At 40.3% G+C, this 18,862-nt stretch overlaps 1 protein-coding gene across 1 annotated transcript; it reads right to left on the bottom strand.

Annotated features, from left to right (window-relative positions):
* Positions 1–1,200: 1,200 nt before the first annotated feature.
* Positions 1,201–18,407, bottom strand: pnpla3 (patatin-like phospholipase domain containing 3). Its single transcript, XM_023263358.3, has 9 exons — positions 17,968–18,407; positions 15,857–16,089; positions 15,709–15,774; positions 11,427–11,636; positions 6,070–6,130; positions 5,764–5,940; positions 5,477–5,609; positions 5,243–5,350; positions 1,201–3,278 (listed from the first exon to the last, which is right to left on the bottom strand). The coding sequence occupies exons 1-9, from the start codon at positions 18,152–18,154 to the stop codon at positions 3,035–3,037; spliced, it is 1,419 nt and encodes a 472-aa protein (XP_023119126.2). The 5' UTR covers positions 18,155–18,407; the 3' UTR covers positions 1,201–3,034.
* Positions 18,408–18,862: the final 455 nt, after the last annotated feature.

Genomic DNA, 18,862 nt, shown 5'->3' with positions numbered 1-18,862 from the left:
TAGAACTGGAGTTACATCCAGTTACCACTATTTTGCAGAACCATTTCTCTCCAGCCATTGCAGTCATACAATGTCTTTTTTTTAAAGTAGTTCAGAGAAACCAGAAAATGTTCACACTGATTGTGTTGCAATTTCAAGACTTCATATTTTTGTCATTGAAAAGCATGTAGACAGAATAAAAAAAACATGTTTATATACACTACCAGTCAAAGTTTGGACACACCTTCTCATTTAATGTTTTTTCTTTATTTTCATGACTATTTACATTGTAGATTCTCACTGAAGGCATCAAACTATAAATGGACACATATGGAAGAAGAAAAGCACTCAGAGAGCACAGCACTCTGCAGAGGCTGCCCAGTCATTGTATGATTTCTGACGGATAAGTCCCAATAAGTTTGTCCCATTCCTCGTCTCAGATTCTTACTTGTTCTATCAGATTTGAAGGGAAGCAGCTCCATAGATCGTAGATTAGTTTATAAGTCTTTGTTTTGGCTTTTTGCTTCAGGTCATTTCCATGCTGAAAGGTGAACCGCTGCTCCAGTCTTAGGTTGCTGCACAATGGAGCTGGTTTTCTTCAAGGACCTATAATTGAAGAGGATTCCTGGTGGTATGCATCTTCCTTTCATCTCTGACCAGACTAACTGTCCCTGCAGCTGAGCAGAACCTCCATAACTTGATGCTGCCACCACCATGCTTGACCGTAGGGAAGGTGTTTGCAGGTGATGAGTAGTCAACAGACACTGTTTAAAGTTCTGATAAGAATTCACTGTTTGTCTCATCAGGCCAGGGAATCTTTATCTTTGTGCTCTCAGTCTTCAAAATGTCGTTTTCAAGCAGAGCATTCAAAGAATGCTTGAGGCTCCCATCTGGCTGGCCTACCATAAAGACCTGAGTGATGAGCACTGCAGGCTTTTCGTCTCAGCAGAGGACTTCTGAAACACTGTTGTGTGTGAGTTTAGAGTTCTAAGTCTTTTACTTTACCAAGCCTCTTCCTGCTCTGTTACCCAGTTTGACCAGCTCTATGAAGAGTGCTGGTGGTTCTAAACGTTTACCATTTTTCCAGAACTCACTCCTTTGCTTTATGAATGGTTTCATAGCTTTGCTCTGGTCTATGCCTCAACTTTGTGTTCATCATAATGAGAGTGTTTCTGTTTTGAAATGTTCTTTACAATCAAACAATCCAAAAAAAAAATTGAGTCAGTTATTTGAAATTGTTTAATCTTACAATAACACAGTATATGGACATACCTATACCTTCAAGTGATATGTGACACAAGACAGATATAAGCTGAAGGTTGAAGCAAGTTACATATTTAGTTGATGTTTGAAGCATAAAGAAGGCAGCACAGCCCCTGCAGCAGACATACATTATGGGTCTGTCTTCAAAGGTTATTGCAGTGTTACTTTCTTAAAACACAACATATTAAACAGCAATTGTGGCATGTGCAAAAGTTGGGAAATACTGAGCCAGTACACGGTAGCCCAGCCAGTCTTCCTTGTAGAGCATGTGTATATTTCAGTGTAGCCAATGAAAACACTGATATTAAAAACACTTGTTGCACAGTCAGCGACTTCATTTGGCAAATTAAGTGAAATCAATTATTAATTTAGTCATTACACAGGGTTTGCAACTGTGTCAAAAACCTCCCAGTTGCCACCTGGCACCAAAGATGCAGGCCAGCTGCTGGCTTTACATGTAGAAAATGGGCTGGGCTAACCTGCAACCTAGCATTGTTTAATAATGTTAGTGGCTGATTAGTAAAGTGAATGATTTTACTTGCCTTATCTATATTTGTCTCAACATTTGATGCTTTGATACACAGTAAACTGTCTTAAATTGTCATTTTACGTAAGCTCAGCTAAGGAATGTAACTGCGATGAACTATATGCTAATAAGGTGGCTTTAACTTCAGTCATAATGAGGTGGTGATGCTATCCCCCACCTCCTGGTGTATAATGGTAGTACATCTGTCATATCAATAAAGGTATGTACCACTAAGCCAGATAAATGTGTAAATTATTCTTTCTGTTTTTTCTAATTTGGAAGGTCTTCCATTCAGATTCAAACTGCATTTTCTTCTGGTTGTTCTGTATCAAAGCCAGGACTGAAAGCTGTCTCTTACTGAAGATTCATTCAGTTTCATTTATATAGGTATTTATTGTCTCATGGCACTTCACATAGTAAGGTGACGACCTTAAAATAGTACACAGAGAGTCCAAGAAATCTTCCTGAGCAGCACTTAGTGACAGTGGGAAGAAAAAACTCCCTTTTAACAGAAATAGAAAAACTCCAGCAGCACCTGGTTCAAGTAGGGCGACCATCTGCCTCGACCGGTTGGGGTGAGAATAGAGAGGACAAACAAATGACAAATGATGGCATAAACAGCACTGATCCCATCCATCTGCACTGTAGCCGTTACAGTCTGAACTCAGCAAGCAATTGGGGCAAAGTAAAGTGTGAGATCTAGGAACAAAACGCTATCAACCTGACAGGTCAAGGAATATAAGCTACCAGGCAGGTTAAACAAGCCAACAATTCAGCAAGGTTATAAAAGTCACTCTGTGTAAAACTGACAGCGATTAGACCTGTATTTTGGTCGTTCAATATGGCTGCCAGAAGTGACATGAAAGCAGAGGTATCACACAACTGGTAAATAGACCAACATCATTAAAAGAAGATACAGAACCATTTGTAAAGACAGAAAAGTTTTGAATAAAAGAAGTGAATTGGAATGAGTGCTACTTCTGAGTATATTTAAAACTAACATAAGTAGGTTTGTAGTTAGAAACATTTCTGTGCTGTGCATTAAAACAGGTCTTCTAGGATCCTGAGTGAGTTCCAATGCTTCTATCTTCCATCTTCAACATAATGTGCTTGGTGCTGCCTGGAGTGTTCAAAGTCAACGTGGCCAATGGTTATGCACCATTGATCATTTTTTCAGATTGATTACCACTCATCAGTCCAGCTGCACCTCACCCATGGAGTTAAAATGGGACCACATCGTTGGTAAAGTTCAGGTCCTGAATTGTTTCACTGCGGTGCCGGGCTGGGAGATTCATCCTGCGAGCCGACAAAGAAGCAGACTTGTTGTGGTGACGAGGGGGCGATAAGAGGAGGATGGGGGTGGGCTGAGGAGGAGGTAGATTTGGGGATCTCCCAGTAGTTGCCGTGGAGATCAAAGGAGGACAGAGCAGGCAGGATGTCTCTCGGCATGGCGCTGTCACACTCTGAAGGTAGAGGCGGCTCGCTCAAGCATTTCCTCAGGCACGGCTCGCTGTATAGACATATGTATAAGAGAGATTTCAAACAACAAACATGCACAGATGAACCAGGCAACAAACTTCAATACAGAAACACCTGTTAACCTAAAATGTTCCATCAGCACCGCAACATCTGGTGTAATAACAGCTCCAGATGTAAGGCTTCAGTATGCTTTAAACACATTAAGGTGTACAAATGTTCCATCTCGCCTGCTGCACTCAAAATATATACATAAAAATAATGCAAACAGCTACATAAAGAATGACAAAAATAGAGCTATATATGGAGCAATAAATATTTAATAAAAATAAACATAATAATTGAGAAGAAATAGGAGTCAGAAGAGGTTAGACACTTGGCTTTCAGTAAGATACACCAGACACAAACAAACATAAACAGTTCAAAGCAGCATTTAAAGTTAGACTTTTGCAACTAAATTAATGTCTGTTACATTCACACTAAAACAAGTTCATAAAATGCTGATTTAGTCCATTAGTGCCTCGTAAATCTCTCTGTATTCTACACTACACCAGTCGTATATCTGGTTTCTTTAGTGGCATTCCTACACTGATGCATCAGTAGCTAAGCATTTAATGTTTAGTCATTTTTAACCTTCTACATATTATCATGAATCTTATGATGTCTCACTAAAGCCTAATCCTCTGACTTCTGTTGCTGGCATTCTCTTATTATAACTGATTTTGCCCTGGAGCAGCTACAGTTAGGTGATAAGTCAATCACTTAGCACCTGTTTTACAAGAAAAGCCCTCAGAGAGCATAGTACTCCACCAAGGCTGCTCAGTCATTATATGATTTCCGACGGATGAAATCTTTGAGAAAAATCGTGGTCCACAATGGTGGATTTGTAGTAGGATCACAATCGTGTGATCATCAGCAGGCAGCTGACTTGATTTTTCCATTCCTCTCTTCCTCTGTCAGAAATATGGGAGTCATCTTTGACCCACACTTGTCATTTGAACACCACATACAAAATCTCTGTAAAATCTCTTTTCATTTAAAAAACATTTCAAAACTTCGTCGTACTCTCTCCCCTTCCGACGCTGAGAAGCTGGTTCATGCCTTTGTCTCCTCCAGGCTGGACTACTGCAATGCCCTCCTCGTCAGGATCCCAGCAAAAAGCCTCCAAAAGCTTCAACATGTGCAAAACACCGCCGCCAGGATCCTGATGAGGACGCCCAAACATGCCCACATTACACCTGCTCTCCGTAACCTCCACTGGCTTCCATTCTCAAAACGCATCCAGTACAAAGTCTGTTTGCTTGCCTACCAGTGCATTCATGGACATGCCCCGGACTATCTCTCAGAACTCGCAACCCTTCGCTCCATTCCCAGACAACTTCGATCCACCAATACCAACCTTCTGTTCACTCCAAGATCCAACCTGAGAACAATGGGCGACAGAGCGTTCCAGACAGCTGCTCCTGAACTGTGGAACACATTACCACCACCCCTGAGGGCCCCACAGTCCCTGGAGTCATTTAGGAAAGGGCTAAAGACATTTTTATTCAAGTTCTAACATGTTGTTATTATTTTTGAAATGTTTTATAAAGGTATTTTTGTACTTTCCCTATTGTAGCACTTTGAGATTCTGTATGTAAAGTGCATTATAAATTAAAGGCATTATTATTATTATTATTATTATTATTATTATTATTATTATTATTGGTGTTCACTTGTCATAGTTACAGTGACGCTGTGCCGCTATCTTGCAGTGGCACAGAAATCTTTAACAAATCCGTGGATCCAGACTATAAGACACATCACAAAATCTAATCACTTGGTGCTTGTGTCATTTCTGACCTTCCCTGAAAATTCCTGTTTTTGAGTAATGTTGCAAACGGTTAGACAGACAGACAGACAGACAGACAGACAGACAGACCAACCCCGATTATCACAAAACTCTGCCGCGTTTCCTGGCAGAGTAAAAATGACACTGTATCAAAAACCCTCTCTTACCTGATAGAGTGGACTGATTGTCCTTTCCAGGCCTGTCGGTACACCTCACCTGCCACACCGAACAGCCAGCGCACATCAGCTGGCACCTCAGGGATCCACTCCACAAACCTGGTCCAGAGCAGAAATAACATTATATACACTAACAGTTTGACACGATCCCTGCTCCTTTGAATGTGGAACTCCACTGCGTAAAGATGAGATCCTGTCACTGCTGAGACCTTCTGAACCCCTCACCTCTGGGCCACTGAGTAGGCTGACTGTACAGGAAGAGTGTACGGCATGAGCATGTAGGAAGCCACCCTCACTGGCAGCATCTCGGACACCTTGGCGTAGAGACCAGATTTATCTTGGCAAGCCTCGCAAAATACTGAGAAACACGCAGAGAACAGGACCAATCAACCACAGGCCATGTTTACACTGTTATTTCCACACCGGTTTAAAGATACGTTATGTAATCTGTTCTGATGTAATCTGATGTTGAACTACCAAAAAGGCCAGCAGAGTCAGGGATAACACTACACCTTTTTTGATTGGTGTGGGCAGAGCAATGTGCTCATCCAGCCACCAGTGTTGTTTCTGCAGCAGGAGGAGCCGCCGGAGCACCCACTCTTTGGTCGTTTCTGTTTGTTTGCAGCAGCAGCTGGCAGGGCTCTCTGGCAGGGCAGGGCCGGGGCTTGGATGCTGCAGCATCAGCAGGTCTGGCACCACAAAACATGACATCAATGACAGTCCAAAAGTCAAGCTAGAGGCTGATAGGGATGTGTCGTAATGAGGTGATCTCATTTGAGTATTTCAAAGTGACCATGGCTACACAGTAAAGTACTCACTGTTTTCTTCTAGGAAGCGTAGAGCATCTTTGTAACCGCTCTGACACATCTCTGCCAGTACCTGTAGAGAGGAACACAGTTCAGCTTTTATGCTTAAAAAATGGATTTTCCCTGCATACATGGGGGAATTTTGACCCTGCCACTTTCCACCCTAGTCTGCTTCCGCTGCCATATCTAATCACAGTTAGATAGGCTGTTTTGTGTTGCAAAAGTGAATATGTATTGATATGTAAACTACTGCTCAGGAAACAGATTAAGGTTTATGATCTTTAACTGAACAGATAAATAACTCCTGAGACAAGGACAACAAGAAGTTATCTCCTACACGTACATAAATATGTATGAACACATTCTCTTATATTATGTACACCACCGTTCAAAAGTTTGGGGTCACTTAGAAATGTCAATATTTTGAAAGAAAAGCAGTTTTTTTCAATGAAGATAACATTAAATGAATGATAAATCCAGTCTAGACATTGTTAATGTGGTAAATGACTATTCTAGCTGGAAACAGCTGGTTTTTAATGGAATATCTCCATAGGGGTACAGAGGAACATTTCCAGCAACCATCACTCCTGTGTTCTAATGCTACATTGTGTTAGCTAATGGTGTTGAAAGGCTCATTGATGATTAGAAAACCCTTGTGCAGTTATGTTAGCAAATGAATAAAAGTGTGAGTTTTCATGGAAAACATGGAATTACCTGGGTGACCCCAAACTTTTGAACGGTAGTGTATATGTAAACATTTACAACTTCTAAAATAACTGATCTTTTAAAGGAACATTTAGGAATATTGTAGACGATAGACTTCATTCAGTTATAGAAGAAGACTGATGCTGTCCATTTCAATGTGAGTGAGTGTGACTCAGACTACAGACTAAGAAGGGAAACACATGCAGTCTCAAGGTTCAGCAAGCCGGCTCAAAGTTCAAACATATGTTTCACCATGTTTTCTTAAACCAAACACAAACTGATACCGCGTTGTGAAGATTTACATGGTGCAATATGTTTTTCTTTCCTTAGTTAAGATTTCCCTCCACACAATGGAAGATTTAAAATGTCCAAATTAAAGCTTATCAGACAAAGAAATGAAGGGAAACAAATTTTCAGAATGTATACCACAATGAAAAGAATGACATCATTTATCAGAAATTGTCAGTCTGTCAATCTGTAAACTATTTATCACTGTTCTCTTGGGAATATGAATAACTTTTAGGTTGAACTACAGGCTGTGTGTAGGTAAGTATGATAACAAATCAGAGTGACTGAGAGGAAAACGAAACATTCACGAGCAATAAAATAAATGTAACGTGGTTCAAAAACGTAGGGTTCAAATTTTAAAATGAATAATCAAAGAAGCTCAACTTTGATTTTTTTAACTTTAAGTTCCTTCCCTGACTGGGAATTGAACCAAGACTGCGGCAGCGAGAGCGCCGAATGCTAACCACGAGACCATCACGGACCTGCCAGTGTAATTATGGCCACAGATTTTGAAAACGACACTTTAACATGAAATTTCTCATGTACATGTACTGAGCGGGAGGTACATGGCAATTAGCTTAGCTTAGCATAAAGACTTAAGAGGGGAAACAGCTTAGCACAGGGTTTAACATGTTGTATCTTGTCTATGTAATTTGAAATATGAGGCTAACAATTTGTGGTTTGACAAAAAGTTATGTGCTGTAAGTACTTCTTGAAAGTAAAGATATTATTGCGCAATTCAAGCTTCATTTTTAACACACAAACAGTGGCAGGGAACTCATCTTACCCTGATCAAAGATTTTAATATGGTCATTTCACAGACACCAAAACAAGTACTCTTCCATGCTTTTTGAGGGTACATTTCAAAATATATTCACAGTATTTTAATGTCTGGTTATGTTTTGGGGGCTGCACAGTGGCTTGGTGGTTATTAGCACTTTTGCCTTGCAGCTAGAAGATCCCTGGTTCATGTCCTTCCTGGGATCTTTCTGCATGGAGTTTGCATGCTCCCTCTGTACATGTGTGGGTTTTCTCCAGGTTTTCCAGCTTCCTCCCACAGTCCAAAAACATGCTGAGGTTAATTGGTGACTCTAAATTGTCTATAGGTGTGAATGTGAGTGTGATTATTTGTCTCTCTATGTAGTGCTGTGATAGACTGGTAACCTGTCCAGGTGTCCCCTGTCTTCACTCTAAGTCAGCTGGGATAGACTCCAGCCCCCCATGACCCTAATGAGGATTAAGCGGCATATAGATAATGGATGGATGGATGGTTCTGTTTTCCAACACAGTACAGAACTAAAAGCTGATACAAACTATGGATCGACTGCTATGCTTTAAGGGGATCATTTTGTCGAACATTAATCATGCAGCATTGATAGGCTATTATTTGGGGCATTCAATCAGATAGTGCTGTGGACAGGACGTTGCTTGAGACCAAAGAATGGTGACTACAGACAGAAAGAGGGGGCTGCATCACAGCTAAAGTGGTGCATTTTTACATTTTTTAAAATCAGAAAAATGCTGAGTATTGGATCAAATAATCGGCCAGCATGACAATAGATCTGTCCCTAATACACAGAGATGCATCTGCCATTCATTTCAAAGATATCCTCATACGTTAAAAAGCCAATAAGAAACCGATCTTCTATCACTAATTCTATGACATGCCTCTATGTTTAGTTTTTAACATTAGGTAAGAGCAATTTCTTCAAAACAAGCAAGCTCTGACATCAGTAGGAGTTCTCAGAGCCAATCCACTGGCTGTAATGGTCAGACCACAGAGGTCATGGATCGAAATACACACATGAGCCAAGTGTGTGTGTTTGTAGAGAGGAGTGACTGGCACAGGCATGTATGGGCTGACTTGTTTTTCAGTCAAGTAATTCCTCCCTCTAGGAATGTGCTGAGGACACACATGGCTCAGACTCAGATTTGTGAGTTCAATTAAATAACTGTGGGATCCAGTTATAACACACACACACACACACACACACACACACACACACACACACACACACACACACACACACACACACACACACACACACACACACACACACACACACACAAGTGGTGCGGGAGTGGTTGTACAACAACAACAAAGCAAACAGGTGGACTCAAAATAGGTCAAAGCTCACCAGATCTTAGATAGCAATCGTCACAGGTGCAGAGACTATCAATACAGAACATGGAATAAAGAAGAGTGACAGCAGGAGAGAATGGGATGCTGGAGGGACGTCCAGAATACCGTTGTGTGGCAGGTGGAAATAAAACAGTCATTGTGAGGTGAAGGAATAAAGAAGAATCTGAACCAAAAGTGTTTTAAATCAAAGTGGTATGTGTGTTAATGAAAAATGACACTCAGCTCTTGTGTGAGTCTGAGTCATTTTATCCATTTCTGGCAATGAGATTTAACAAATCTGCAAGTTGCTATAGAGTCAAAGTCTGGATTTACTTTGCTTAATCCTGGTGTGGTGCAGGCGTCTGCTATCCTAAGACCACATCTGCCAGCCTTGGAGAATGTGGGTCTTCTCACCAGTGGATGTAGCAGATGTTTCCAGATTAAAGTTAATGTTGCCTGTAGCTCATGCAGGATGATAGGGGGTCTGGGACGGCCTTGGAGACTGTGTCTCGAGGCAGCAAGAACAGCTACATAACCAAAACTAAAAGACAGCACTCTGACTTCTGCAGACAGTAACGGAAGAGTCATCAAATAAGAAAACTGACTCTGTAGTATCAGCTGCATAAAAGTAGCATCAGTTAGACACCACACAGTGCTGATCATACCAGTTCAAGAAAGTCTGTGGCATCAAAACTTTTCAATTTATTAAACTGAACAAGATTGCATTTCACCGATTGCTCGTCATCTTGTGCATTTGCGAGAAGTAGAGAAAAGCTGATCCACTCTATTCCAGTGTGGTTTATTATCTATTATTTATTTCCCTGCAGCTTATCAAAAAATGTGACTTTTGCATGAATCACCATTGCATTTAGCTGTAAGGATTCAGTCAGCCTCACACACGTGAACAGGCTGCTGTGGATGAATATGCAGGGTGATTAGGTCAGCCGGCAAGTTGCCCCAGATGGATATGCCGAATGCAGTTAGGAGAACATCTGTTGCAGGCGGATTATGTCTGTACTTACTTCTGGTCAGGCTGGAAAATAAACGCTTAAATGAGAGCTTAAACTCGTCACAATTCACGTGTCCCTTTGTGTGACTCCTTGTTTACCCAAATCTGTATAACAGAGCTGGAGAGCGCAAAGTACACGGGAAATGCAGCAGTTTTAAATAAACTAGAATTTACCTATAAAGATGCATTTTTCATCTATTCAGGGGCAGCAGAACAAGCTACAAACACAACATTTACACTACTGTTGAAAATTTGGGGTCACTTAGAAATGCCCTTATTTTGAAAGAAAAGCAGTTTTTTTCAATGTAGATAACATTAAATGAATCAGAAATACAGTCTAGACCTTGTTAATGTGGTAAATGACTGTTCTAGCTGGAAATGGCTGATTTTTAACAGAAAACATGTAGTTGTGTGGGTGACCCCAAACTTTTGAATGGTATTGTACATATCATCACCTTGCAAACTTTGACACTATTTAAGGGCTGAAACGATTCTTTGTTAGTTATTTGAGTAATTCGATTACTAAAATTCCTTGGCACAAAATTCTCTGAATCGAGGCTTTGTTTAATCCACTACATACTAGACCCCAGGTCACTAACTGGTGGTCCGAGTCTGGACCCAGACTTCATCCTATACGGACCGTGACCTATAATTAATAAATGATGAGGAGATTTTAAATTTGACGCTTCTATTTTAACCAGTGCAGCTTTTCTCGTGTTTACAGCATTTATGATATGTTTTGGCTTACATTTTTAATTTGTTTCCATATTTATCTTCTATTGGCTTTGTACAGGCAAAAAGTCCATGAATTTCTGTCACTTCACCATTGCTCATAACTGAGACAAGGTTAGGACAAGGAGCAGAATTTTTTTTAGTTTTTTACAGAATTTGGTTACTATCAAAGGGTTTAGTTTTGGTGATTTTTGTAAATGACGCTGAAGAAAGTGATTTTGATGAAATATCAAATTTTAAGCTTAGATTTGGTTAAGACACCCAACAACATGTCACAGATGACTAGTTCAACGACCGTTGGAAAGTTAAAATTCCGAAAATTCCTTTTGTTTTTACCGTTTCTACATCTGAAAAAAATATTGAGGTGAGGGAAAAATTAATATCAAGTCAGAACTCAGAGCCATAGTTTTCATTTTCAGCTGATTCAAGAGTATTTTGCCACACACTATCAGCTGCACCTTCCATGCCATCTGCTAAAACAGAATGTCCCTTTAGTGCCTGTGTGTTGCCTACCTTGGGTTCTGGTGGAAACAGCGCTCTGCTGAGGCGATACATGTTGCCCAGATTGATCTGGATGCTGGTGTTGGTGAAACGCAGCTCGTGGAAGCTGGTGGAGTTGTCTCGGGGACAGATGTCACATTCACCACTGAAAGGAGAGATGGTGATGGTGTTCTTCAGCTCCGACTGCGGCAGGTTATCACTAATCCCACCATCCACGTACCGCTGAAGACGCACAAAAAGAGACAGGATTAATCCATGCACTTACTTCGATTCACTAGGTCAACTAGTTGAATTTTAGGTTTACTTTCTACACTATTAATCTGTGTTACAGGATGATAAGAGAGGCCCCAGGTAAAAACTGTTCATAGTGTTCTGTACTGTTGTACCATGTTTTACCAAGCCCTTTGTATTTACTTAAATCGGTCACATATTTTGAACCGCTGCCTCTTTGGTCTGTCAATGTTTACAAAGACCAGAGAAGACACTTTGAAAATTAAAAACCCACCTTTAGCTGCACTTTGACACAATTGTTACAGACCTCCCCTATTTAATACTCTGCCAAGGAACACAGCAGAGTTATGTGACAATCAGGGTTGATTTGTTTGTCTGTCTGTTAGCAACATTACTCAAAAATGGACCAACAGATTTGGATGAAATTTTCAGGGAAGGTCAGAAATGACACAAGGACCAAGTGATTCGATTTTGGCAGTGATGCGGCTTATAGTCTGGATCCACAGATTTGTTAAAGATTTCCATATCATTGCGACATAGCAGCACAACGTCACTGTAACTATGACAACAAGTGAACACTACGTCAGCTGCCTGCTGATGATCACATGATTGTGATCCTACTATAAATCCACCGCTGCAGACTTATCAGGATTTATCCATCAGAAATGATACAAGAAACAATTGATTAAATTGTGGGGGTGTTTTTGAGTCCCATCAATTCCTGCTGTCCGCTCCATATTTAGGTCATATGATTCGGTATCCGTACATAACGTACACATACATAACACATGTCTGTGCTCAGTGCAAGGTCATTTCTTTGTGGGTACATTTATATTAAATGGCCACATTCTATGTTGTTGGGCTTTCTGATCATCAATAACTAATAAACACATGCTGCATTTCTGACAATGCCATATGGGGGAATGAACAGCCTTGGTGGAGTACTGCGCTCTCTGAGTGCTTTTCTACTTTATTTACGTAATCAAATGCTCCAATTTCATTTCACACTCATCCTCTGAAATGTTGGAAAATGAAAGGAGGGCTTTCTCGTTTAAAGCGTATAAAATGTCACATAGAAGGAATTAACCTGGTTTTGGGTGCCAGTTGTAAAATCCCATCGGCCTGGCATTCATGCTGGCAGTAGCAAATGTAGCCTCTGTGTCTGGAACTGTCAGTCTGACAGAATGTAGGTCAGTGAGGTAATGGGAGTCAGAGTGGTCCACAGTGCATGTACTGGATATACTATATATTAATGCATATATTATACATTTACTAACCCATATATGAAACTATATTATTTAATCCTCTTACAGCACTGTGAGAACATTTTAGACATATTTGGATTCTTATCCATCACGTTGGACAGGGAAGTGTCTGACTGATGTCCAATTCATTCTGCAGCAGGACAAAAAGACCAGACACACAGTCATAAAGAACTATTTTAAACTGCAAGAAGAGCTTTGAGTCCTGAGAGCAGTTCATGTTGTAGATGAATTACTGCAGTGAGCTGAGCTTTCAGTAAAGGTGAAAGTGATCAAACTGTCCATTGAAGTGCATATACTGAAAACAGTTGGACTGACATTTAAAGGATAAATGAGAGCTGGTAAAACGTCAAAATAGTACTGAAATACAAAGGCAAGTGCTGTACAATCAAGTAAGGTAAAGCAATAAACTATAAATTCTCAAGTCTTATAAAATGCAAAGAATAATAAGAACAGAGCTGAATATAATGTTGTAATATGATATATCAATGAACAATATATAACTACATTCAAATGGTAGTTAGGGTTTTTAGTCTTAGGACTCGTATCTAGGCTGTGAAGCTTTGGTCACAGTAAATCACAAAATGAAATCTCTGACAAACATCGTCTTTGTGCACATCTTAGTGCATTTCACCCTGAAAAGAGACCATTGTCTTAGTCTTGGTGCCAAAGTTCAGTGTCAAAACACCACAGGAAACACAGAGAATCCAGTAAGCTGCTGCCACACTTAGCTCAGCTGTTTACATGTTACAAAACCTGCTGTGAGTACACATATTGTGCCTGCACGAGTTATCTGCGCATTCTGTACATTGTGTACTTTCTGCTGCTCAGAAAGCCTGACGGCCCACAGCCCAGTGAAGTGTGACTCACTAATTTTGTACATGAATGTGCATTCTCCTAACGCAGGAGTCTACATAGCACATATAGCTGTTCAATATGCACCTCAAATTAGTTACAATTTCATTAGTTTTGACATTCCCCCTGCTTGCCTGCTGCTCTCCTAACGTTTAACTGACAATACCATATTTTGTATCCTGTATTCTTTATGTGAGAGGTCAGCTGCTTTCAGTATTTTCTCTTCAAGAAAACACATCAACAGCTTTCACTTTAACTTCAGGTCTTTAAATGCAGTCAGGAGTTCAACTGACACCTCCATATAAACTGTAACTGCTACATTTGACTTTTCCTTAACTTGTCAGCTGCTCTTAACATGTAACTGACAGTTTAACTCTTTTCATGCTGTACACAATGAAGTTCAACCGCTTTAACCATTTTCACTTCATATTACTCATAGCCATAATTATTTATTACGCCACCAAGGAAGGCACCAGAGTTATGTGATGATCGGCGTCGGTTTGTCTGTCCGTCTGTCTGTCTGTCTGTCTGTTAGCAACATTACTCACAAACGGACTAATGGATTTGGATGAAATTTTCAGGGAAGGTCAGAAATGACACAAAGACCAAGTGCTTAGATTTTGGCAGTGATGCAGTTTATAGTCTGGATCCATGGATTTGTTAAAGATTTCTGTATCATTGCAAGATAGCGGCATGGCGTCAATGTAACTATGACAACAAGTGAACACTATGTCAGCTGCCTGCTGATGATCACATGATTGTGATCCTACTACAAATCCACCACTGTGGACCATGAATTGTTTAAAGATTTCATCTGTTGGAAATGTTTTCAGATTTTATACTTGACAAACACTTTGGCTGCTTTTAAATTTCAGATAACACCTTCAGTGCTCATGTTTTTTTTTTACTAATGACATTCATTCACTACTGCATTATTCCAACCCTGTCTGCCAGAAATTACATTTCTGTACAAACAAATGGTTTTCACAGGTGTGTTCAGGATAGAGCTGTTTTGAAAGGTAAAAATTTTCCCATTCCACTGTCTCAGATTTTATTCTTTTTCCTCCTCTGTGACATTAAAGAATACAAGAAATTTGAGGACAACATTTTGGGCTTTAGAAAACACGGATCAACATGTTTCACCATTTTCTGACATTACATTTTAGTTTTGTAGGAGTGCCATTTCTACACAGAGCTGGATTATTCTATGTATTTTTATAATACTTTGCCTTTCGCTTGATGTTGTTGATCTGCTCTGATTGCATTCTACTCAACTCTTGTCTTGTTATAATTACATAAGTTAATGTTAGTCCATTCTGACGGACTTAGATGGGATTGGGCATTACATGGCAACAAAAGAGAGGAAATTAGTCTGATAACTGGATGACATCACTGCCAAAGTCCAATAACAGCTCACAAACCACAGTGAGGTGAACATGCAAAAGGCTGATCAGGATGATTTGAAATGAAAAACTAAATGATCTCACAGCAGTCTAACACCCTCAACATTGCTTCATCATTTTAGTGCTTCATATATGGAAGCTGCAGCAGCTGTAAAGTTCTGTTTTTGGACTTAACAGAATCATGCTGACAGGTTTTGGATGAGTTTTTGGATCACAGCTGCAAGTCAGTCTTCTTAATACATAACATGATCTCAACAATGTTTTCACATTTACATTCACACACATTTCCCTCTCTGATATCTGACAAATTGTTTTTCAACTTGGCTATTGCTACATCCTTTCTTCCCCATTCAAGCTTCCTATTTTTTTGACAATGTTTTTTTTTAGTCACATGAGTGCCCCTGCTTCCCATTAAAGGGTGTTGGTCTTATGTAATGAACCAAATGATGGTGCTGTTCTAGGAGGACCATAATAATTGTGTATTCTGAAAGTCAAAGTCAAAGCGAAACCCTGATTGTTGATGATTCAGCGAAAGACACCTACCACTCCTCTGAAGGACGGAGGGATGAGCCCGCAGTAAATGGGAATGAAGCAGCTACAGATCAGTGCCTGTGGACAGATGACAGCGCCAAGTTAAACCAGAGTCAATCCATTTCTCGTTGCATGTAAGGCAACCAGCACTTCCCCACACCTGGATGAGCTCCTCTTTGGAGCTGAACTCCGACACCAGCACGTTCTCCCCATCAGACACCCTGGTCAGAGAAACACACAGCCGCCCCGAGGCCAGGACATGAGCATCTGAGGGCAGGTCGCGAGTCAAGCCGGACCTTATCACCTTCACCAGGTTGAAGGTTGGGTGAAGAGGGCCCAGGTTTCTCTTCCTGGCCTCCTTCGCCACCTCGAGCACATCTTCACAGCATTTAGCTGGGAAAGAGGGGGTAAAAGGAAAAGTTTAAGACTCTGCAGCTACACCCTCTGCTTTGAAGATCAACACACATTCTCTGAGGTTTCTAGGAGTCAGTGACCAACAGCGGCCTGGGTGAGCCCTTGTCTGGCTGTTTTCCCAGGTATGCTGATGTAACTGTAGTTTTTATTGGTCAGTGTGCACAGGTCAGTCAGGATTCTCACGTGTTTACTGATATCAGTCCGTATGACTGCAAAGTGAAAGGAAGGATCTAACGCCAGTACAGGCATGTAGTCTGATTACCCAGTTGTTCCGCACCATCATTTTACATTGAAGCATGACTAAACATGTACACTATCAGTCGAAAGTTTGGACACACTTTCTCATTCAGTGGTTCTTATTTGATTACTTTGTGCATTGTAGATTCATAATGGAGACCTCAAAACTATAAAAGAATACACATGGAATTATGTTGTAAACAAGAAAGTGTTAATCTTCAGTATTAATCTACAATGTAGAAAATAATACAAATAAATAAAAAGAATTGAATGAGAAGGTGTGTCCAAACTTTTGACTGGTAGTGTATCAATGAAGGACATTACCATCCTACTCTGCGTACTCTAGTTATATCAGCTGTGCATCTATCTGTGCAGCAGTTTGTAGCCTTATTCTATGTTTAACAGTCTTACAGATCAGATAGTGCCTGACATATAACATCTAATCTTGAATAGACAGTAAAATAGATTGCTTTACACTGCTTTGACCTGAAAGAATAAACATGGCTTACTAATTGTGCGTAACAGTGAACTTATACTTAATTTGAAATGCATACTAGGGCTCCCCGTCAGACTATCTGAGGCTCAAAAAGCCTTTTGTTTTACTTTTAGAGCTGGTCAATTAACAGATTTCACATCAAAATCACTATGTGAACAGACTGCTATTGAGGATGCACTTCATGCAGCATGTCTGACTCACAGTCAGTGTATTAGCAAATTCATGCCGTGTCAGCCAAGCTTTTGATGGTATGTTATGTGGTGATGCTCCATTGAAGGTTTTTAATCCATTACACGGTGAATATAGAACTGAAACAGGACAAATTACATGGCACATCAATTTGCAATATCAGGGAAATTAAAATTACCTGTAGGCATTTCTCCTTTAATCCTTCAGCCCTACTTTCTAGGATCTTATACACTAGTCTCTTCTATTTTTTTACATTGGTTATCTTTTACTTTTGTGTCTTGATTCTATTCAATAGTATTGTCCTGACCTGTTTATCTAGATTTTACTCTGTAAATCTTTGTATTTTTTTTGGTTGCAAAATGCCTCAAAAATAAAGGTCTATTATGAGTTTATTACTACAAATCCAGTTTTGTATTTTTGTGTCTACATGTTAATGACATTCAGATTAAGTATATTTTGAACAATTTTTCCCATGATAGAAAGTGGTAAAGTACATTGATGATACGTTTAAGTATTTCTGTATGCAAAAATAGATCTTAATATCAGTGTTTAAACTGAAATCTAATGACATTTGCCAATCTAACCTGTTTTCTCACACCAATAACTGAACCCATATAAACAAATACAGGTGATGGATAGGTAGAGTTTAACCTATAAAAAGGTATAGAAAGCAGTTTTTAAAAAACAAACAAAAAACCCTACAACACACTGGAATATGTTAGTTCAGCCTGTTTCCTCTCACCTGTAACCATGTGAAAGAAGAACACACACAGTTATATATTGATTACAAATAGGTTAAGTTCAACCTTTAAAAAGTACAAGCTGACAACTACAAAACATGTCTGCCCTATATTCTCTAATAACCTTTCTAGCATACGCTGCCTTCAGAGCCCCTATAAAGCTCCAGGCTACCGAGCTACAGCGGGGTGTCTTACTTATAGCCGCCTGGCTGGCGAGCACCGAGGCGGTCAGAGCACCGGCCGAGGCTCCGTACAGCTTGGTGGCCCCTTTGATGAGGTAGGGCGCTTTCTCCAGCAGGCAACTGGCCACTCCGATGTGGTAAATCCCCAGGAAGCCGCACCCGGCGAAAGACAGGTTCCAGCCGTTGTTAAGGTCGAACATGGCGGGGCATGCCGGGCTGGGGGTCCCTGAGAGCGGACGGTTTACCGGTTGTCTGCGGCTGTGTAGACGCCTCTCCCCGTTGTCACTGCCGCTAGCGAACACAACTAAACTCAACAGGTCAGCAACTGGCTCTATAAACGGCGTGTGGTGCGTTCAGGTGCTGTGTGAACTTTCACCACTCCCAATGAGTGTCACTTAATTTTAGCTGCCATTTTACACATAATTGTAACTAGTGTCAAAATAATACGTATACGGTAAAATAAACTAGTTAATAACTAGCTAACAAATATACCAAGAGATTTACCACTCACGATAATCTGCTTTCTTTCCGACTGGAGAAGCATTAATCGTGTCGCAGGTTAATTTAGATTTTTCGACTCACACTGAAGGCAATATATATATTACTTGAGTACGATTGGATTCCTGCACGTCTATCATTTCGCTTGTCCACACAAGAGCCAATCAGCAGTGAGGAGGCTGGACAACACGCGGTGGCGTCACCACGCTTAAGAGAAGAAGTAAATAACAGAAAGCAAAAGACACAGAACACCTTCTTCCAGCAAGGCCAAATTTCTCACAAACTCCTCCTGTCCATCATAGCACTCATTATACCTTTTAAACTACACATGACATCTTAAGCTTATGAACAGATGATTACTGTGTAGTACTGAGTATTGTGAAGTAAATATTGAGATGTGCTCCATAAAT

The sequence above is a fragment of the Amphiprion ocellaris genome, chromosome 21, assembly GCF_022539595.1.
Source record: "Amphiprion ocellaris isolate individual 3 ecotype Okinawa chromosome 21, ASM2253959v1, whole genome shotgun sequence".
NCBI classification, from domain to species: domain Eukaryota; kingdom Metazoa; phylum Chordata; class Actinopteri; family Pomacentridae; genus Amphiprion; species Amphiprion ocellaris.
Note: the sequence above shows the minus strand (reverse complement) of the source record. Positions and strands in the feature narration are given on the sequence as shown.

What these genes read in the sequence shown, in the direction of transcription:
- pnpla3 (XM_023263358.3), bottom strand. Translation starts at nt 18,154, where the DNA reads ATGTTCGACCTTAACAACGGCTGGAACCTGTCTTTCGCCGGGTGCGGC. An exon ending in TGTTTCCACCAGAACCCAAG is followed by an intron (nt 6,131 to 11,426) that starts GTAGGCAACACA and finishes TCCTCTCTACAG; the next exon opens with GTACTGGCAGAGATGTGTCA. An exon ending in ACGCTTCCTAGAAGAAAACA is followed by an intron (nt 5,941 to 6,069) that starts GTGAGTACTTTA and finishes TTGTGGTGCCAG; the next exon opens with ACCTGCTGATGCTGCAGCAT.